This window comes from Vipera ursinii, assembly GCF_947247035.1.
Source record: "Vipera ursinii genome assembly, chromosome: 1".
NCBI classification, from domain to species: domain Eukaryota; kingdom Metazoa; phylum Chordata; class Lepidosauria; order Squamata; family Viperidae; genus Vipera; species Vipera ursinii.
In genome coordinates, this window is record NC_139512.1 from 356,606,918 (window position 1) to 356,630,160 (window position 23,243).

Here is a 23,243-nt window from a genome sequence, read left to right on the forward strand (position 1 = left end):
GCCCGGTCCTGGAAGGGGTGTAGCGAACGCCCTTTAAGCAGAGTCGGCTCCCGTATTTCCCGTGGACTTGAATTTCCCCCGTTCCTTCTCCGGAGGGTTACGAAACAAGCAAGCGCCTGCCGGAGGGGCGAACGGCATTATTTCTAGCGCTGCCGCGGCGAGGCTTCAGGTCGGCGCAGGGGCTTCGGCGGCGCTGCCAGGACCCGCTGCGCGAGGGCGAGGGCGAGGGGGCGGAGCCTGGGGGAAGCCGGAGGGAGGGGGACTCGGAGGGAGGGGGAGCCAAGATGGCGGCGCAAGAGGAGGAGGAGGAGGTCTCGCTGCTGCCGCCGCCGCCGCCGCCGCCGACTTGCGGGATGAGGTGAGGCCGGGCCGGGCCTGGCGCGGGTCCCTCCCGGGCGGGGCACTTCCGGCCTGCTGGGGAAGAGGCCCGAGGAGAAGGGGGGCGGAAGAGGCGGGGGGGGGCCGAGGCTGGCGGCAATCTGACAGGTGGAGGGGAGGGGGGCGAAGGGGGAGCGAATGGACCCCCCCTGCCCTAGCCTGGCGGAGGCGCCGGACTACAAGGCCCATCGCTCCCCGCCGGCGTGGTTCTGTCCACGTGCGCTGGGACTACGCCTCCCATCGTCCGCAGCAGGGTCCAGCGGGCCCCGGTTTTATTAGCGTTGCCCACACCCCCCACACCCCGCCCCCAATATCTTTATCCTTTGGGGGGGAAACCCTCTCCCCCCACCCCGGACAGCAGCTCTAGTGTTCCTTTTCCCGGTCCTGTGTTCCTAGTACTACAATCCCCATCATCCCCAACCTCACACTTCCCCCAAACCTCCATAGACATCATCCCCAGCCTTTTTATTAGTATCCCCCCCCCCCGGAGCAGCCCTGTGTTCCTTATATTCCTTTTCCCAGCCCTCTGTTCCTGGTATTACAATCCCCATCATCCCCAACCTCACACTTCCTCCAGAATCTCCGTAGACATCAGCCCCAGCCTTTTATTAGTATCTCCCTCCCCCCTCCAATATTTTTACCCTTTGGACACCCCCGTCCCCCAAAAGAAGCTCTTGTGTTCCTAGTATTCTTTTTCTTAGCTCTGTGTTCCTGGTATTACAATCCCCATCATCCCCAACTTCACACTTCCTCCAGAATCTCCGTAGACATCAGCCCCAGCCTTTTATTAGTATCTCCCTCCCCCCTCCAATATTTTTACCCTTTGGACACCCCCGCCCCCCAAAAGAAGCTCTTGTGTTCCTAGTATTCTTTTTCTTAGCTCTGTGTTCCTGGTATTACAATCCCCATCATCCCCAACCTCACACTTCCTCCAGAATCTCCGTAGACATCAGCCCCAGCCTTTTATTAGTATCTCCCTCCCCCCTCCAATATTTTTACCCTTTGGACACCCCCGCCCCCCAAAAGAAGCTCTTGTGTTCCTAGTATTCTTTTTCTTAGCTCTGTGTTCCTGGTATTACAATCCCCATCATCCCCAACTTCACACTTCCCCCAAACCTCCATAGACAGCCTTTTATTAGTATCTCCCCGTCCTCCAATATTTTTACCCTTTGGACACCCCCGCCCCCCAAAAGAAGCTCTTGTGTTCTTAGTATTCTTTTTCTTAGCTCTGTGTTCCTGGTATTACAATCCCCATCATCCCCAACTTCACACTTCCCCCAAACCTCCATAGACAGCCTTTTATTAGTATCTCCCCGTCCTCCAATATTTTTACCCTTTGGACACCCCCGCCCCCCAAAAGAAGCTCTTGTGTTCTTAGTATTCTTTTTCTTAGCTCTGTGTTCCTGGTATTACAATCCCCATCATCCCCAACTTCACACTTCCCCCAAACCTCCATAGACAGCCTTTTATTAGTATCTCCCCGTCCTCCAATATTTTTACCCTTTGGACACCCCCGCCCCCCCCCAAAAGCAGCTCCTGTGTTCCTAGTATTCTTTTTCTTAGCTCTGTGTTCCTGGTATTACAATCCCCATCATCCCCAACTTCACACTTCCCCCAAACCTCCATAGACAGCCTTTTATTAGTATCTCCCCGTCCTCCAATATTTTTACCCTTTGGACACCCCCGCCCCCCAAAAGAAGCTCTTGTGTTCCTAGTATTCTTTTTCTTAGCTCTGTGTTCCTGGTATTACAATCCCCATCATCCCCAACTTCACACTTCCCCCAAACCTCCATAGACATCATCCCTAGCCTTTTTATTAGTATTTCCCCCCATATCTATATCCTTTGGCCACCCACCCCCAAAAGCAGCTCTTGTGTTCCTAGTATTCTTTTTCTTAGCTCTGTGTTCCTGTTATTACAATCCCCATCATCCCCACCTCACACTCCCCTCCCCGCCAGAATCTCCATAGACATCATCCCCAGCCTTTTATTAGTATCTCCCCACGCCCCCCCCCAATATTTTTATCCTTTGGACAACCCCTCCCCCCACAGCAGCCCTGTGTTCCTTGTATTCCTTTCCCCAGCCCTGTGTTCCTGGTATTACAACCCCCATCGTCCCCAACCTTACACTCCTCCTCCTCCTCCTCCACCCCAGAATCTCCATAGACGACATCTGCAGCCTTAGTTTTCGCCCGGGCTCTGATCCTCGCTGCTTTACTTGCAATGCCCACCCTGATGCTAGGCCGTCCATATTCGTCGGGATGCCAGATCCCATCATCCCCATCCCCTATCCCTACTTTTTTTCCCCCCCTTTGGGAGCTTCGAGATAGTTCCCATTATCCCCGCCACCGCACTTTCCAGCCTGGGGTGCTCTCCATGGGTAGGATTCAGCTTTACAACCTCCCTGGAGGATTTTCGGCCAGCTCCCCCCCACTCATCTTGAGGGGTCAGGGAGGAGGAGGAGCTGCTTTACTTGGAGGGGGAAAACTTAAGGCTTTCTCGAACACAGAACACAGGGGACTAGAACTCACCCCATGGGGAGGAAAACTCGATGGGGCAAGACAGCCACCTCTCTGAAATGGTCTAGGGCAGGGGTAGGCAACCTCGGCTCTTTTATGACTCATGGACTTCAAGTCCCAGAATTCCTGAGCCAGCCAAGCTGGCTCAGGAATTCTGGGAGTTGAAGTCCACGAGTCATAAAAGAGCCGAGGTTGCCTACCCCTGGTCTAGGGCATGGGTGTCAAACTCAATTTCATTGACGGCCGCATTAGCATTGCAGTTGCCCTCAGGGGGCCGGGTGGGTATGGCCAGGGTGGGCGTGGCCTACTGGGTGGGCGTGGCTAGAGTGTGTATGGCCTACTGGGTGGGCGTGGCCATCTCTACATCGTTGGCATCAAGGGTGCCTATGGGGGCCCAGGCAGGAGTGGGACAGATCTGGGGGTCTCTGGCAGGAGGAGGGTCTCTGGGCCGGGGCCAAGGCAGTGGGGGCCGTTCCCTCACTGTTTCCAGGATGGCTTCGCATGAAACCACTTCGCGGGCCGGATCTGGCCCCCGGGCCTTGAGTTTGACATGTCTGGTTTAGGGGCAGCAGAGGACCCCAACCTTTCGGGCACCACCAGGGACCGGTTCCGTGGGGAGAGGTTTTTCCACGGACCGGAGAATGCGTGGTTTTGTGTGCTGCCTGCATCTCGCGGATGGGGCTTTGCTTCTTTGTGCGGACTGGTTGCTGGCATGCCACGGCCCGGTACCGGTCCACGGACCAGGGGTTGGGGACTGCTGATCTAGTGTCTCCTGCTTGAGTAGGGGGTTGGACTAGAAGACCTCCAAGGTCCCTTCTAGCTCTATTATGACCTTCAGAGGTTCTCTGTCTGTCTCATATTTATAGAAACAATTACACCCACATAATAGATATGGTTCTCTCTCTCTGTCTCTCTCTCTCTCTCTCTCTCTCTCTTTCTTTCTTTCTTTCGTCTACCTACCTACCTATCTCACATACACAGAAACAATTACACCCACATAATAGATATGGTTTGGTCTGTCTGTCTGTCTGTCTGTCTATCTATCTATCTATCTATCTATCTATCTATCTATCTATCTATCTATCTATCTATTTATCTATCTATCTGTCTTATCATCTATTACAGTTTGTCAGTCTGTCTTATCATTATGTCTGTCTGTCTGTCTATCTATCTATCTATCTATCTATCTATCTATCTATCTATCTATCTATCTATCTATCTATCTGTCTACCCACCCACCCACCCACCTACCTACCTACCTACCTATCGAATAAAAAGGCCAGAAATACAGGTAGTCCTGAATTTACGACCGCGATTGGGACCAGAATTTCTGTTGCCGAGCAAGGCGGCTGTTAAATGTGTTGCATCCTGTTTTACAACCTTTTTGCCAGGGGGGTGATGGGGGTGGTCGTGAAGTGAATCCCTGCCCTTGTTAAACGAATCACACGGTTGTTAAACCTGGCTCCCCCCCCCCCCCCCCCCCCCCGCTTTGACTTTGCCTTTTTGGAGAGTCAGCTGGGAAGGTCACAGATAACCATCACGTGTCCCACGGAGGCTGCAGCCGTGGGAAATAACACCAATTACGGTCAAGTGCCCAAATTTGGATCCTTGTGACCTTGGGTGTGGGTCCTGTGATGGTTGTCGGTGCGAGTCCTGGTTGTAAGTCATTTTTTCCAGGGCTGTCGTAACGTAAAACTGTCGCTAAACTGTAAGGAGCAGCGCCTTTTAATCTGACCCCGAAAAGGGGAAAATGGAGAACGAGGGCCGAGCTGGTTCTGGGGAAGAGAGAAGTTATGCAATACACTTAGGGTTTGTTTTTTAAGGTGCATTTACAGGTAGTCCTCGGCTTACGATCCGAAGGGAGCCCAAAAAACAAAAGTTTTGGGGTTAAAATACATTTACGGTTGGAGAAAAGGACTAAAAAACAAATAGACTTTAAACCAGAATTATTTTTGTTAGGAATAATAGGAGCTAATTATGAAAAAGATGGCAGATATCTAATACTGCACATGTTAACAGCAGCAAGAATTGTATTTGCCCAACGTTGGGAAAATGAAAACTTACCAGCTGAAGAAGTATTAATTAGGAAAATTCTAGACTGTGCAGAAATGGATAGATTGGCTTTAAAGGTTAAAGAGAAAGGAGACTCCGTGTACTTTAGAACATGGGGTAATTTCTATCCGTGGCTAGAAAAACGAGTCAGAGAGGAAGGAAGGTGATTTGTGATTTTGAATATATATTAGCATTAATTAACATTGTTTGTGTTAAATAACTATATCTTGTTCTTGTTAGTTAAATACATGTACCCAGACGTTATGCTGTTTGTTAAATATTGAAAATGTTATTTGGAAAAACCCTATCCCCAGTCTTCGACCCCAACCCTAATCCCGACCCCACCTTATCCTTAACTAATAAAATCTATATACAAAAAATGAAGGGAGCCCCAAATTTCCACTACTGGGCAAGCTGTTGAGTTTCGCCCCATTTTACGACCTTTCTTGCCGCAGGCGTTAAGTGAACCCCTGCAGCTGATAAATTAGTAACCCGGTTGTTGAGAGAAGCTGGCTTCCCCATTGCTTCTCCGAAGGTCGCAAAAGGGGATCACGTGAACCCCTCCCGGGACGCTGCGACCGTCATAAATGCGAGTCGGTTGCCGAGGGTCTGAATTTGCATCACGTGACCCATGGGGAGGCTGCAACGGTTGTACGTTCTGAGGAGGGCTCCGAAAAATAGAACTACAAGGAGCCCTCGGCTGGCGACAGCTCGCTTAGTGACTATTCAAAGTTACGGCGGCACCAGAAAGGGTGACTTGTGACCGTTTTTCACAGTTACGACCTTGGCAGCATCCCCAGGATCAGGTGATCCAAATTCAGACACTGGGCGAGTGGCTCATATTTCTCGTTTCACGAGAAAAGTAGCAAAACCAACAGGGGGAAGCCAGATTCACTTAACAACCGTGCTACTCACTTACCAACTGCAGCGATCCACTTAACAGCCAAGGCGACGTAGGCCGTCCAAGGGGGCAAAATTCACTTATCAGTTGTCTCGCTTAACAGCAGAAGCTTTGAGCTCCATTGCGGTCGTAAGTCAAGGACCTCCTGTAACTCAGCTGCTAAGTGAGACCATGGTTCAAGAGGGTTCTGCCCCCTTTTACGACCTTTCTTGCCACAGTTAAGTAATAATAATAACGTTGGAAGGGACCTTGGAGGTCATCTATTCCAACCCCCTGCTCAAGCAGGAAACACCATAGTATTTCAAGCAAATGGCTGGCCAGTCTCTTCTTAAAAACCTCCAGTCTTGGAGCATTCACCGCTTCTGGAGGCAGGTTGTTCCACTGGTTAATTGTTTTCACTGTCAGGAAGTTTCTCCTTAGTTCTAGGTTGCTTCTCTCCTTGGTTAGTTTCCACTACTGTAATGTATCACTAGAGTTGATAACTTAGTAACCTAGTTTGTTAAGTGAAGCTGGCTTCCCCACTGAGTTTGCTTGTCAGAAGCCCGGATACTCCCAACCATCATAAATGCAAATCGGTTGGCAAGGCTCTGAATTCTGATCAGATGACCGTGGAGATGCTGCAGAGTCTTCTCAGTATGAAAAAAGAAACACTTTTTCCCGTCTCAGTATGAAAAAAGAAACACTTTTTCCCGTGCTGTTGTAACTTGGAATGGCCACTAAACGAGCTGTTGTAAGTCCAGGACGACTTGCATATAGGTAGTCCTCAACTGACTGTAGCTAAGCTGGTCGGGGTGGAAAGAACCGGGATGGGAGATCAAGAGGTGATCCCAGGCTGCGGGCAAGACTGGGAAGGCGGGCAAAATATCCTGGAAGAAAAATAGGTTCACCCATCTCTGAATTCTTTTCGAGAATAGAATATAGAATATAGAATTCAGAATGAATAGAACGGGATAGGATGGGATAGGATAGAAAATATAGAATAGAATAGAATAGAATAGAATAGAATAGAATAGAATAGAATAGAATAGAATGGAATGGAATGGAATGGAATGGAATGGAATGGAATGGAATGGAATGGAATGGAATGGAATGGAATGGAATAGAATAGAATAGAATAGGACCTTGGAGGTCTTCTAGTCCAGCCCCCCGCTCAAGCAGGAGAAAGCAATGTGCTTGTCTTCTTCCAATCCTAGGAGCTCAGCTATAGCTTTACTGAGATTACATTTGCCATTTTTAGTACAGATAGTCCTCGACTTACAACCATTCGGTTAGTGACTGTTCAAAGTTAGAACGGCACTGGAAAAAGCGACTTACAACCGGTTTTCACATTAACAACCGTTGCTGCATTCCCCCTCCCCCTGGGTCATGTGATCAAAATTCGGGCCCTTGGATATTGTCTCATATTTACAATAGTTTTAGTGTCCTGGGGTCACGTGTTCCCCTTCTGCGACCTTCAGACAAGCAAAGATTCACATAACGGCCGCACAATTCACTTAAGAGCTGCAGGGTTAGGATTCGGCTTCGTTTGTTTGTGGGGCCCGCTTTGTGGCATGCTGCGGACCGGTGGAGGTCCGCATTCCCGGGGTTTGGGGTCCCCAGCTGTAGCGGAAGCATCATCCCCGTCTTGACGATCAAGCCAGTTTCACTAACACCAAGGCTACTTAACCCTGGTGCGAAGTAGCCCCGGTATGACATTGAAAAAGCAATTTATTTATTTTTTTTTGCGAAAAGCTGAATTCCCCTCCAGCGAGATGGGCACCGTGGGCGTGGGCAGCCGGCTACACCACAACAGAGAGAGAGGTGTACTTTCTAAGCAACCATTCGTGGTTTCGTTTTACGGCACCCGGCGGGACAGCTTGCACGGTTCAAAGAAACGGGGCCACTAGATTGCCCCTCGCCTCCAGACAGATCACGCAGGAAGCCCATCAGGTTGTGGAGGATGGGCGATGGGGACTTCCTCTCCCCCCCCCCCTTGCCAGAATCCGCCCATCTCCCAGGCACCGTAGCCGGCTCTGACTCTTTACTGGTAGTCCTTGACTCATGACCACATCCGACGGGTTTCCGTTGCTAAGCGAGAACAGGGAGCAGTGCCCCGTTTTACAATCTTTCTTGCCACCGTTGTTAAGGCAGTTGTCCAGTTAGCAAAACGGGCTGCTTACGTGACTCTGGCTTCCCCACGGACGTTTTGCTTGCCCGAAGGTCGCGAAAGGGGATCGCTGCCGCCACCGTCGTAAGTACGAGTCGGTTGCCGAGCTCGTCCGAATTTTGATCGCGTGACACCCCCCACCCCCCGAGGGTGGGGTGGGGTGGGGAGATGCAGCAGTTGTTAACTGAATCACTGCGATTGTGTGGTTAGGAGCCCAGGTGTGACGTGAAATTTGGCTTCCTCCGTTGTCAGCAGGGCGCAAAAGGGGATCGTGTGACACACACACACACACACACACACCCTGGGACACGGCAACTGTCATAAATACGAGTCGGTTGCCACATTTCAGAATTTCGATTGCGTGTCCCTGGGGATGCTGGAGCAGTTGTGTGCAAAACGGCCCCTTTTTTTCCTGTGCCGTTATAACTTTGTTAACCTTAACAAATGGTTGTAAGTCGACTACCTGCGTTGACAAAGGTTGTGTGCTGTCATCTCTGTTGTGTAACCGCGCCAACTGCTAAGCCAGTTTCCTCCCAGCCTTCCATATATATATACTGGATTACAATGTCCATAACCCTGAGCTGGGCCCGGGGGAGGATTGAATTGTACGCAACTGCCTTAATCCCATCTAGAGGCTGTCGCACTTACAAGGCTAACGTTACACAAGCGGGTGTGTAAAATCCCGGTCAGTCCAGCTCAAAATTTTACCTAGCATCAACTTCAAGCAATTCCAATTAAAATATATCAGCTCTGCCCTCCTTTTTTGCCTTTATTCGCTCTTTCACTTATTTATTGAATTTATCCACTGACCATGTCCCTGATATAACCACCACAACAACGACAGCAACAAACTGGTTGAGACCTAGGATGCTGGCAGCAACCCGGGTCATCCATTAGTGCCAGTCAATTTGAGTGTTCAGTTGACTGAGTTTCATGTTTTTTATGAATAAAAGTTTTATGATGATGATTTTTTTTAATTTATTTTAATTCCATTTATATCCCTCCCTTCTCCGAAGACTCAGGGCGGCTTACAAGCTTAGCAGTAGCCTTCATTCTATGTATATGCCTGCTTGTTAGGGCTTTCACACACACCCCAAGCGGCATTATTACAAAGTCAGCTTAATTGCCCCCAACAATCTGGGTCCTCGTTTTACCTACCTCGGAAGGATGGAAGGCTGAGTCAACCTTGAGCCTGGTGGGACTCGAACCTGCACTAATGGCAGGCAGCTGGTGTTACTTAAGGAGGCATCAGCCCACTGCTCCACCAAGGCTCTCATTTTGATGATGTTGTTGGAAGGGACCTTGGAGCTCATCTAGTCCAGCCCCCTGCTCAGGCAGGAAACCCTATCCCATTTCAGACAATGATCCTGAACTACTTAGAGTAAAAAAAAAAGTAAATAGGAAAATAATTACAAGTAGCCCTCGACTTACGACCACAGTGGATCCCGAAATTTCTGTCGCTAAGCCAGGCAGTTGTTAAAGGAATTTTGCCCCATTTTGCTACCTTTCCTGCTGCAAGGTGTTAAGTGAATCACTGCAGCTCTTAAGTTAGTGACACGGTTGTTAAGTGGATCTGGCTGCCCCCGTTGACTTTAGAATAGAATAGAGCTTGGAAGGGACCTTGGAGGTCTTCTAGTCCAGCCCCCTGCTCAAGCAGGAGAACCTATACCGTCTCAGACAAGCGACTGTCCAGTCTGTTCTTAAAAGGCTCCATTGATGGAGCACCCACAACTTCTGGTGGCCAGCCGTTCCCCTGGTTAATTGTTCTCCCCTTTAGGAAGTTTCTCCTTAATTCCAGGTTGCTTCTCTCTTTGATCGGTTTCCAACCGTTGTTTCTCGTCCTTCCCTCTGGGATAAATAAATTGGGGTTTTTTATTTTTTGTATTCTTAATTTTATCTTTGGGGTTTTATAATTGAATAGTAATTGTTTTAAACTTGGGCAATTATTTAATTTCTTTTTAATGTTTGTATTTTGTATTATACTTTTGCCCTGTGAACCGCCCTGAGTCCTCAGGGAGAAGGGCGGTATAGAAATATTATTAAATTAAAAATTAAATTAAATTAAATTGACAGCCCCCCCCTTCCTCTTTGTAGCAGCCCCTCAAATACTGGAATATTGCCATCATGTCTCCCCTATTTCTCTGCTTGTCAGAAGGTCGTAAAAGACACTGCGACCGTCATAAATACGAGTCAGTTGCCGAGCGTCCAGATTTTCACCATGTGACCACGGGGAGGCTGTGATGGTCATAAAGTAGAGGGAGGACTGTTGGGTCCTTGGTGCTCTCTTGAGTTTGGAAAACCGTCTTTCCACGGAATCGATCCCCGATGCCCCAAAAGTTGGGGCGGGGGTCGCTGCTCTACAGATAGTCCTTATGGCCACAATGGAGCCCCCAAGTTTATGTTGCTAAGGGAGAAATTGGTTGAGTTTTGCCCCATTTTAACGACCTTTCTCGCCGCCGTTGCTAAGGGAACCAGTTGTTTAGTAAGCCGGTCGTTCAATGAATCCGGCTTTCCCCCATTGACTTCGCTTGTCAGAAGGTCACGAAAGGGGATTACGTGCCCCCCCCCGCCCAGGACACTGCGACCGTCGTAAACATGAGTCGGTTTCTAAGCGGCTGACTTTGGATCACGCGACCGCGGGGGAAGTGTCATAAACCAAATGGCTTTGAGGACTCCCTGTATTTTCTTTACTTTCACTCATTTATTGTTTATATGCCACCCATTCGCAAACGAAAGAAACGCTGCATTGAAACGGGGAAGATGAAACACAGTAATAAATGTGACATATATGTTAAAATTGCACGAATTAAAGGTGAATTTTTTTTTAAATTGAAAAGTTTTAAAAGCCTTGGTGGAGCAGTGGGCTAATGCCTCCCTACATAACACCAGCTGCCTGCAATGAGTGCAGGTTCGAGTCCCACCAGGCTCAAGGTTGACTCAGCCTTCCATCCTTCCGAGGTAGGTAAAACGAGGACCCAGATTGTTGGGGGCAATTAAGCTGACTTTGTAATAATGCCGCTTGGTGTGTGTGTGAAAGCCCTAATAAGCAGGCATATACATAGAATGAAGGCTACTGCTAAGTTTGTAAAGCCGCCCTGAGTCTTTGGAGAAGGGCGGGATATAAATGGAATTAAAATAAAAAATAAATAAAAAAATACACTTTTAGAACATATACCCCATCTCCCCCCCTCCCTTTCCCGCCCCCCTGACTTCCCAGAGCTGAATACAGGGTATTACATCATACAATCTTACTCTAAAATAATCTAATTACTATAATTACTCTTTAAAACCTATCGCACTTTAACTCTCCTTAGCCATAGAAAAGATAAATAATATATCCTCTAATTATAATAACTCATAACTATTCATGTGCTAAACGATACTTTATAGTCCCATATTTATTCTGAATATAATCAATCCATCTTCTCCATTCTGCTATATATCTTTGTAGCCAGGGATCTTTCACATATGCCGAGATTTTGGCCATTTCTGCCAGGTTCGAAACTTTCAAAGTCCGTTCTTCAATAGTAGGCAGATACTCCTTCTTCCAGTATTGCGCTACCGAAAGTCTTGCAGCTGTTATTAAGTTCAGCATCAATTTAGTTTCTATAGCAGTAGAGTCTATAGTAATACCCAGCAAAAATAATTGTGGTGAAAATCTTATCTTTTTCTTAAAGATCTTCTGCATGTTCCACCAAATTTTGATCCAAAAATCTTTAACTTTTTTATAAGTCCACCATACATGATAATACGTTGCGTCATCGCAACCACATCTCCAACATTTTGGTTGACAGTTCGGATACATACATGCTAATTTTGGGGGATCTAAATGCCATCTATAAAACATTTTGTAAAAATTCTGCCTTAAGTTTTGTGCCTGCGTAAATTTAACATTCCTAACCCATATTTTCTCCCAAGTATCCATTATTATTGGTTCTTGAAAATTCTGGGCCCATTTTTATCATACAATCCTTAACCAGTTCCGCTTCTGAGTCAATTTCTATCAATGCATTATATATCCTCCTTATATGCGCTCTACTTTGATCTCTAATTTGCTTTACCAAATTCCCATCTGATATTGAAATGCCAATTTTCTGATCATCTTTCCATCTGGCCTGTAACTGCCCATACTGAAACCAGGTTTGTACTATTTTTTCTTCTTTTAGAATATTAAAAGACTTCAATTGCCATTCATTCTTTTCCAATCTAAGAATTTCTTTATATGTTATCACATCGTGTTTAAATCCCACATTTATATTTTCTATTGCATGTTTAGGTATTGCCCAAATAGGAATTTTATAGTTCAACTTGTATCGATATTTTTTTCCAAACTCTCAACATGGCAGACCTTAATATATGTGTTTTAAAAACCTGGTCCACTTTTTTGTCATACAATAAATAAGCATGCCAACCATATAACAAATCACACCCTTCAATATTCAATAATCTCCTTTCTGTTAAATTGCTCCCAACCTCCGTTCATTCCGCCGGGACCTGAAGACCTGGCTCTTCGAGCTCTCTAGCCCAGGCTGAGAATATTTTTAATTTTAATTTTAACTGGGTTTTAATTTTCTCAGGGTTCTATTTAATCTCTTTTAATTTATTTTAACGTTTGTATTGACTGTTTTTTAAATGCCCTGTAAACCGCCCTGAGTCCTTCGGGAAAGGGCGGTATATAAATCTAAATAAATAAATAAATAAATAAATAAATAAATAAATAAATAAATAAATAAATAAATAAATAAATAAAACCAATCACTAATTGACGATAATACTGCCGCCTCGTAATATAATTTAAGATTGGGCACTTTGAGACCACCTCTTTCACGTACATTTTGCAATATCTTAAGTTTAACTCTCGGTCTCTTCCCTGCCCAAATAAATTTATTAATACCTTTAATACCTTTAAATAAATTTATTTAATACCTATTTATTAATTTTTTAATATACGGTATATAATTAAGCCCCTGCTTCCCAGTTGCAGCTTTCGATAAAAGTCTCGCTGACGTTTGATAAAAAACGATTGCCTGCCTGCCCCGTGTTATCTTTTTTTTAATCTAGCAAAACAAAAAGCGGAGCAGAATCTTTTTGTTTTGCCCAATGTCTATTATTATCTCCTGCTATTTCCTCTGAAGTTTCAGAGGAACTTAAGTGGTGAGTTTGGTCTTTGCCGTCAGCGTGTGGGAGTTTTGAGTTATGTATTTGTTTAATTTATTAAACCGAGCCCAGGGGAACTTGAGATTGAGTAACTTGAGAAAAGGGGTTTTTAATTTGGAACCAGACATCCGGAAATCCCAGGTCCAATTTTGCACGATGGAATTAAAACCTCACTTTATAACAGGTAGTCCTCGACTTAACAATCAACTTAGTGACTGTTTCAAGTCACAGCATCACTTAAAGGACTTGGCTTTGGGAGAATGGAAGGAAGTTGAAGAATAGAAAGAAAAAATGGAGGGAGGGAGAGTAGAGGGGAGGGAGGGAGGAAGTTGAAGGAAAAAAGGAAAACTGGAGGGAGGGAGGAAGTTGAAGGAAAAATGGAGGAAGGGAGAGAGGGAGGGAGGGAGGACGTTGAAGGGAAAAAGGAAAAATGGAGGAAGGGAGAGAGGGAGAGAGGGAGGGAGGAAGGAAGTTGAACAGAAAAAGGAAAAATGGAGGAAGGGAGAGGGAGGGAGGGAGGGAGGACGTTGAAGGGAAAAAGGAAAAATGGAGGAAGGGAGAGAGGGAGGAAGGAAGTTGAAGGGAAAAAGGAAAAATGGAGGGAGGGTGAGAGGGAGGGAGGGAGGACGTTGAAGGGAAAAAGGAAAAATGGAGGAAGGGAGAGAGGGAGGGAGGAAGTTGAAGGAAAAAAGGAAAACTGGAGGGAGGGAGGAAGTTGAAGGAAAAATGGAGGAAGGGAGAGAGGGAGGGAGGGAGGACGTTGAAGGGAAAAAGGAAAAATGGAGGAAGGGAGAGAGGGAGAGAGGGAGGGAGGAAGGAAGTTGAACAGAAAAAGGAAAAATGGAGGAAGGGAGAGGGAGGGAGGGAGGGAGGACGTTGAAGGGAAAAAGGAAAAATGGAGGAAGGGAGAGAGGGAGGAAGGAAGTTGAAGGGAAAAAGGAAAAATGGAGGGAGGGTGAGAGGGAGGGAGGGAGGACGTTGAAGGGAAAAAGGAAAAATGGAGGAAGGGAGAGAGGGAGGGAGGAAGTTGAAGGGAAAAAGGAAAAATGGAGGAAGGGAGAGAGGGAGGAAGGAAGTTGAAGGGAAAAAGGAAAAATGGAGGGAGGGTGAGAGGGAGGGAGGGAGGAAGTTGAAGGAAAAATGGAGGAAGCGAGAGAGGAAGGAAGTTGAAGGGGGAAAGTAAAAATGGAGGAAGGGAGAGAGGGAGGGAGGAAGGAAGTTGAAGAAAAGGAAAAATGGAGAGAAGGAAGTTGAAGGAAAGGAAGAAAGAGGGAGGGAGGAAAGAAGGAAGTGGAAGGAAAGATGGAAAAATGGAGGGAGGGAGGGAAAGAGGAAGTGGAAGGAAAGAAGGAAAAATAAAGGGAGGGAGAGAAGGAGGGAGGAAGGAAGGGAAGTGGAAGGGTGAAAGGGAAAATGGAGGGAGGGAGGAAGTTGAAGGAAAAGAAAAATGGAGGAGGATGGAAGGAAGCGGAAGGAAAGGAGGAAGTTGAAGGAAAGGAAGAATGGAGGGTGGGAGGGAGGAAGTTGTAGGAAAGGAAAAGTGGAAGGAAGGACGTGAAAGGAAAAAGGCAGGAAGGAAGTTAACGATGCCATCACAAGCTCAGGAGATTTGACTGAGCCACTCAAGCGGCTGGCCAACCGCCAGGCTATGCAAAACCCTTTGACTTTTGAGCAGAGGGCTCTTTTTTTTTTCCTGCTTCCAGGGCGTTCCCGTCTTAACGGAAGCGCCCTTGACTTTGAAACGGGTGTTTCTGAGCTTCAGGTGAGCTACCGTACGTTTCGCACTCGGGATCCTTTCCGGAGGATCAGAGCGGCGGCGGTTTTGAAGCGAGAAACAGGATTTTTCCAACTTGAAACCACCCCTTTCGAATCCAAAACATTACATTTACCACAAGTTTGGCCAGCGATCCAAGTAATTTCTGGGGCATTTCTGCCATTTCTGGGACAGCGGTTTTATTTTTATTTTGCATACCGACTTTCGCGGCCTCGCTTAACGGCGCAGGTCGTAACCAGCTGGGGCATGCTTTAATTCTCAGGGCGGGTCAAATATTCTTCATAATACCCAACCGGTTATGACATTTGTTCTCCAGGCCACCGATTGTCCGCCACAGGGAGTCCTCGAGTTACGACCACGCTGGAGCCCAAAATGCACGTTGCTAGGCGAAACATTTCTTAAGTGGCTCCTGCCCCATTTTTACGACTTTTCTGGCCCCGGTTGTTAAGCAAACCTTTTGCATTTGATAAAAATGAGTAAGGCGGTCGTTAAGCAAATCCGGCTCCGCCCCAGCTTTGCCTGTTCAGAAGGTCGCTAAAGAGGGAATCATGTGACCCTGGGGATGCTGCGACCGTCATAAATGTGAGTCGGCTGCCAAGCATCTGAATCACGGGGCTGCTGCAACGGTCGTAAGTGTGGAAACGGTCCCGAGTCGCCCTTTTCAGTGGCGTTGTAACTTCCAACGGTCGCTAAATGAACGGTCGTAAGTTGAGGACTACCTGTGCTGAATGAGAAACCACCAGGATTTCTTTTTTTTAAAAAATATGTTTTATTGATTTTTTTAAAAACATAATAACCTTAATATTTGGCAAACAGCCTGTGGTCTGGTTTTACATTGCAAAAACAGTCAATAAAAATTAGTTTAATTCTATAGTCCACCTACTGGTTTTGCTTGATTTTTCTCTTCTTCCAATAATCATCTCTTTTGCCAACCTTGAATTAATGCAATTCTTATTATTTAAATCAGGGGTCTTCCAACTTGGCCCTTTTATAACTTGCGGACTTTTAACTCCCAGAATTCCTCAGCCAGGCACGCTGTAGTTGGTGGCGCAGTAGTTAGAATGCAGCAGTTAGAATGTAGCACTGCCAGTAGTTCGATCCTGACCGGCTCAAGGTTGACTCAGCCTTCCATCCCTCCAAGATCGATAAAATGGGGAGCCAGATTGTTTGGGGGGGGCAATAGGCTGACTCTGTAAACTGCTTAGAGAAGACTGTAAAGTACTGTGAAACGGTATATAAGTCTTAAGTATTATTGCTATCTCTCTCTCTATTTATATCTGTCTATGTCTATCTCTGTCTATTGTCTATATAGTCTGTCTATATATCTATCTATCTATCTATGTCTATCTATATCTATATCTTATAATCATTCTGGTCTGTCTATCTCTATCTCTATATCTCAATCTGTCTGTCTATGTCTATGTCTGTCTATTGTCTATATAGTCTGTCTATATCTGTCTATCTATCTATCTATCTATCTATCTATCTATCTATCTATCTATCTATCTATCTATCATATTCTCTATCTCTGTCTATCCAATCATCTATCTCTCTTTAATTCTCTCTCTTTATCTATCTGTCCAATCATCTATCCAACTATTAATGATTTTCTATCTATCTATCTATCTATCTATCTATCTATCTATCTATCTATCTATCTATGTCTATCTATGTCTATATCTATATCTATCTATATCTTCTTATAATCATTCTGGTCTGTCTGTCTATCATCTCTATATATCTCAATCTGTCTATCTATGTCTGTCTGTCTATTGTCTATATAGTCTGTCTATATCTGTCTGTCTATATCTGTCTATATATCTTATCTATATCTTATAATCATTCTGGTCTGTCTGTGTCTATCTATCTATATCTATCTATATCTCTATATCTCAATGTCTGTCTATGTCTGTCTGTCTATTGTCTATATAGTCTGTCTATATCTGTCTATCTCTGTCTGTCTGTCTCTATATCTATCTATCTATCTATCTATCTATCTATCTATCTATCTATCTATCTATCTATCTATCTCCCTCAATCTGTCTGTCTGTCTATGTCTATTTCTGTCTGTCTGTCTGTCTATTGTCTATATAGTCTGTCTGTCTATATCTACCTAGCTAGCTAGCTAGTTAGCTAGCTATCTTTATCTGTTTACTATCTTTATGTATAGTTGTCCATCCATCCATCCATCCATCCATCCATCCATCCATCCATCCACCCATCTTCAACATTTTCCTGATACAGAACCCTAAACCTATCCTGGAATCTGGGCAGACCCAATGGATTAAAATGAAGGGAATGAAGGGACCTTTGCTTCGCCCTGGGTCTTGGGGCTTCCTAACGCTGCTCCCCTGGTTCTTTCTAGGGCGTTTCCTGGAGACCTGCTCAGCCGGCACTCTTGATCCCACAACTTTCCACAACCGCCTGCGAGAATGTCCAGCTCAAGCTATCCTTCCAACCAAGGAGCCTTCGGCGCAGAACAGGGCCGTTACCCGGCACATTCGGTCCAGTATACCTTTCCCGGTGGCCGGCACCAGCAGGCAAGTAGCAGTGGGCCCCAGAGGGATTCTGGGTAATTTGGCAGGCCCCCCCCCAGGATTCCTGGCTTCTAGGTGCGGGTAGTCCTCGACTTACGACTTTATCATCAAGCCCAAAATTTCCGTTGCTAAGCAAGATGGCTGTTAACTGAGTTTTGCCCCACTTTACGACCTTTCTTGCCACAGTTGTTAAGTGAATCACTGCGGTTGTTGAGCTGGTCATACGGTCGTTAAGTGAATCCAGCTCCCCTATTGACTTTGCTCGTCAGAAGGTCGCAAAAGGGGATCACGTGACCCTCCCCCGGCGGGACGCTGCCACCGTCATAAATACGAGTCAGTCGCCGAGCGTGTGAACCTGGATCCCATGACCCACGAGGATGTTGCAACGCTCGTAAGTGCGAGAACTCGTGATAAGTCACTTTTTCCCCCCCAGTATCGTCGGAACTTCAAACGGTCACTAAATGAAGCATTAAGTTGAGGGCAATGTGGATCTGAGCTTGATTTTGCTTCTTCCCTCCAAGTCGTCAGAAATGTTATTTTATTTTCTTGAACAAATTTGTTTGTCTCCCAGTACATAGTCACACACAGAGCTCGCTCCAGGTAGCTTAGAAAACTTTAAAATATCCATAATATAATAAAACCCATTATTTCCGGCCTTTGCAGTGTTCCCAGGATCGCGTGATCGAAATTCAGCGGTTTGGCAACCGCACGACTGTTGCTGGGTCCCAAGGTCACGTGATCCCCTTTTGCAAATGTTTGACAAGGAAAATCAGTGAGGGGGAAGCCAGATTCACTTAACAACCGTGTTACTAACTCAGGGGTCTTCCCACTCAGCCCTTTTATGACTTGTGGACTTCAACTCCCAGAATCCCTCAGCCAGGATGCTTTAAGACAGGGGTCTTCCAACTTGGCCCTTTTAGGACTGGTGGACTTCAACTCCCAGAATCCCTTAGCCAGGATGCTTTGAGACAGGGGTCTTCCAACTTGGCCCTTTTAGGACTGGTGGACTTCAACTCCCAGAATTCCTCAGCCAGGATGCTTTAAGACAAGGGTCTTCCAACTTGGCCCTTTTAGGAATTGAGGACTTCAACTCCCAGAATCCCTCAGCCAGGATGCTTTAAGACAAGGGTCTTCCAACTTGGCCCTTTTAGGACTTGTGGACTTCAACTCCCAGAATCCCTCAGCCAGGATGCTTTAAGCCAGGGGTCTTCCAATTTGGCCCTTTTAGGACTTGTGGACTTCAACTCCCAGAATTCCTCAGCCAGGATGCTTTAAGACAAGGGTCTTCCAACTTGGCCCTTTTAGGACTTGTGGACTTCAACTCCCAGAATTCCTCAGCCAGGATGCTTTAAGACAAGGGTCTTCCAACTTGGCCCTTTTAGGAATTGAGGACTTCAACTCCCAGAATCCCTCAGCCAGGATGCTTTAAGACAAGGGTCTTCCAACTTGGCCCTTTTAGGACTTTTGGACTTCAACTCCCAGAATCCCTCAGCTAGGATGCTTTAAGACAAGGGTCTTCCGACTTGGCCCTTTTAGGACTTGGGGACTTCAACTACCAGAATCCCTCAGCCAGGATGCTTTAAGCCAGGGGTCTTCCAACTTGGCCCTGGCCGAGGAATTCTGGGAGTTGAAATCCACGAGTCCTAAAAGGGCCAAGTTGGAAGATCCCTGGCTTAGACGTCGGAGCTAACCAACTAGTAGTAAGTGAACAACTTCAGCGATTCACTTAACTGCGGCAAAGACAGGTCGTAAAATGGGGCAGAGCTCACTTCACAATTGTCTCACTTAACAAGAGACGTTTCGGGCTCAATTGCAGTCGCAAGTCAAGGACTACCTGTAATTCTGACCTAATAATATCCCTGAAATTTACGTAAATATTGGGTCAAAAGGTGGAGACCGGTTAAAATGAGCTTCGGATAATCAGACGTTCATTGACCCCGTTATTTAGTTTCCAGATAACGATTCACCCCGTTTCTGCCCAGCAGGCAGTCCTGGCATCTTGTCGCTCAATTTAACTTGGGGACGAGCAATTTTGCTCTCCCTGTCTGTGAGAATTTGGGGGTTCTTGGGAGAGACGGACAAACCTTCGAGGTTTTCCCCGCTGTCTTGATACTTCAGCCACATGAAGTACACTAGGTAGTCCTCGCGTTAACGGCGGTTCACTTAGTGACGGTTCAAAGTTGCAACGGTACTGGGAAAAGTATGCAGAATAACAGAATTAGAAGGGACCTTGGAGGTCATCTAGTCCAGGGCTTTTCAACCTTTTCACCCACTGTACCACTTTTAGGATATGGCCACATCCGAGGACCACCAGTCGCCTAGCAAGGGGTCAAAAACTTAATGACCCCAAAAAAGGAAAAAAGTGATGAAGTGCAGGTAGTCCTCGACTTACAACAGTTCGCTTAGTGACTGCTCAAAGTTACCGTGGCACTAAAAAAATTGACCCCAAGCCACAGCCGAGCAAGACACCTGCCTGCCCGCCCGGCGGCGCTCTTCCTCCTGGCCGAGGTTGTCATTGTTGTGAGCATTTCTGTTGACGATTGGCAGCGGGGGTGGGGTGGGGGGGTTGTTTTTTATTCCCCCCTGCATCTGCTGGGTGGTTCCAGCAGGTTCTGGTCCCTTCACATGACCCTGGGACACTGGGACCGTCATAAATATGAATCGGTTGCCAAGCACCTGAATGTAACTCACAAGACCCTGGAGATGCTGCCACATTCCAGCTGATCGGCGCGTCTTCTGGGCTCAGAAGCACCAGGATCGGTGCTGAGCTCCAGCTGGATCCTGGCGCTGATCCTGGCGCTTCTACTGAGCCCCGACAGCCCTGCAGCTCCAGCCGTCTCTCGCTCAGGCTTGTGCGGTGCTGCCACCGGTTCAGCTCGTTCCCCTCCCCCGCTACCACTTTTCTGGGATGGTTGCATACCACCTGCCAGGTGCCAATGTTCCACAGGTGGTACCCGTACCACCGGTTGAAAAGCCCTGACCTATGCTATTTCTGGCAAGTTGGCTGTCCAGTCTCTCCTTCAAAGCCTTTGGGGATGAAGCACCCACAACTTCAAAGTGACTTATGACCCTTTTTTTCACTCCTACGACCGTTGCAGCGTCAGCACGCTCATCAAATTCAGACGCTTGGCAGCCGACTCGTATTTGTGACGGTTGCAGAGACCCGGGGGAGGGGGGGCGGGCAGGGTGATCCACTTTTGCGACCTTCGGACGAGCAACGTCCATTGGGGGGAAGCCGGGTTTGCTTAATTTACGACTTTAGGAAAGGTCGTAAATTGGGGCAAAATCCGCCTAAGAAATTTCTCACTTAGCAACGTAAATTTTGGGCTCCGTTGTGGTCGTGAAGCAAGGATGACCTGGAGAGGAAACCGATGGTGTTTTATACCATAGCTGGCTGGGGAATTCTGGGAGTTGAAGTCCACATCTCTTAAAGTTGCCAAGGTTGAAGGAACACTGGCTTAAATCCTGGGATCTCTGCAGATGACAGATGATTTCTGGTTAGTGAAGGCCTCCAGATGAAGGCCAGATGTTCCTGGACATCCCTCAGGCAATGTGGACCCAGGCTGTGATGTCCTTCGCAATTAGAATAGAATAGAATAGAATAGAATAGAATAGAATAGAATAGAATAGAATAGAACAGAATAGAAATAGGAAAAATAGAATAGAATAGAACAGAATTACAGAATAGAATAGAATAGAATAGAATAGAAATAGAAAGAATAGAATAGAACAGAATTACAGAATAGAATAGAATAGAATAGAATAGAACAGAAATAGGAAAAAAATAGAATAGAATAGAATAGAATAGAATAGAATAGAATAGAATAGAATAGAATAGAATAGAATAGAATAGAATAGAATAGAGCTGGAAGGGACCTTGGAGGTCTTCTAGTCCAGCCCCCTGCTCAGCCAGGAGAACCTATACCGTCTCAGCCAGGTGACTGTCCAGTCTCTTCTTAGAAACCTCCAGTGATTGAGCGCCCACGATTTCTGGTGGCAAGCTGTTCCGCTGGTTAATTGTCCTCAACTGTCAGGAAGTTTCTCCTTAATTCCAGGTTGTTTCTCTCTTTGATCAGTTTCCAACCTTTGTTTCTTTGTCCTGCCCTCTGGTGCTCTGGAGAATAACGTGACCCCCTCCTCCTCTTTGTGGCAGCCCCTCAAATACTGGAAGGCTGCTATCCTGTCTCCCCTATTTCTTCTTTTCTTTAGACTAGCCAGACCCAAGTCCCGCAGCCGGTTCATTGTAAGTTTTAGTCTCCAGGCCTTTAATCATCCTAGTTGTTCTTCTCTGGACTTTTTCCAGACTCTCAACATCTTTTTTTTGTGACACGGTGACCAAAATTGGCCGCACTATTCCCAGGTGTGGCCTCACTTAGGCCTTTCTGAAGCGGCACTAAAACACTCGTCCTGTCGGTCTCGACGGAGCGCTTCTCTCGGCCCCCCAACCGCCATTCCTTTCATTCCTTTCCTTCCTAGGAGTTTGCCGTCCCAGATTTCCGCACGTCTCACTTGGAAGTCAGCCAGGGGAGCCAACTTCTGCAGCAGCAGCTCCGTCGTCGCCCGTCTTTGCTTTCCGAATTCCATCCTGGCTCGGACCGGTGAGCGCTTGTGTATTCTCTGCCAGTATTTGTGGGTTTCTCTCTCCTCCCCCCCCCCGTTACAGGCAGCCCTTCAGATGAGCCCTGAGTCGCTTCTTGTGTGTGTTGGGGGTGGGTGGGTGTACAGCACAGGGTGTGTTTAAAGAGGGCAATAGTAGCATTGGGTGTGGATTTGTAATTGGGCAACCCATCTTAGCTCCATCTTTTTGTGGGGTCCTCGGGGCTCTCTGAGCTGGGTGGTTTTCCTGCAGACGTTTCATGAACCAGCTAGGGAACATCATCAGGGCTAGAAGGGAGAAGGGTTTGTGTGAGGAGGAGGAGGAGGACGACGACGACTGGGGTCCCTGGTCTTCTGTGAGCTTGGGGGTTTTCAAAAGTTTCATGACCTAGCTAGGGAACATGATCAGGACTAGAAGGGCGAAGGGTTTATGAGAGGAGGAGGAGGAGGAGGAGGAGGAGGAGGACTGTGTGGTCCCTGGTGCTCTCTATTTGGTGGTTTTCCTGCAGATGTTTCATGACCCACCTCGGGTACATCATCAGGGCTAGAAGGATCTGCTGAGAGATGGACGAAGACAAGGACGAGAACAAGAGCTATGGGGTCCTTGGTGCTCTCTGAGCTGGGTGGTTTTCCCGTTTCATGACCCAACTAGGTAATATCATCAGGACTAGATGATATTACTTCTCCCCTTTGCGAAGAGAAAGGAAGGAAGGGGAGCAGGGGGAGGAGGAGGAGGAGGAGGGCGGCTGTGGGGTCCTTGGTGCTCTCTGAGCTGGGTGGTTTTGTGGCAGGCGTTTCATGACCCAACTAGGGAGCATCATCAGGGCTAGAAGGGAGTGAAATTTGCTTTCTGTTTTTATGTGTGTGTGTGTGTGTGTGTGTGTGTATATATATACAAAAAGCAAATCCGAACCCACAACGATAAAGACACACAACCACAAAACAGAAACCTAACTACAGCTGCAACATCAGCCACTTTAAACCCCTCCAAACCACACAATAAGCAAACTGACACCCACTATAAAAACATGGCACCACCACAAACACGAAGCCGAACAAAAGCAGCACAACTCACCAGCTCAGTTCTGGAGCTGGCAGCTGAGACCAGCCCATCCACTCAGAACACACCCCCACCCAATCAGAACACACCCACCATTCAAAACACACTCCCACCCAATCAGAAC

At 46.9% G+C, this 23,243-nt stretch overlaps 1 protein-coding gene across 1 annotated transcript in view; it reads left to right on the forward strand.

The window, feature by feature from the left end:
* Positions 1–256: 256 nt before the first annotated feature.
* Positions 257–23,243, forward strand: part of NCOR1 (nuclear receptor corepressor 1) — a 165,251-nt gene continuing 142,264 nt past the window's right edge. The window contains 3 exon segments of the mRNA XM_083379641.1: positions 257–358; positions 17,292–17,466; positions 21,940–22,061. Of these exon segments, the coding sequence (XP_083235767.1) occupies positions 17,359–17,466; positions 21,940–22,061 (230 nt within the window). The 5' untranslated portion in view covers positions 257–358; positions 17,292–17,358.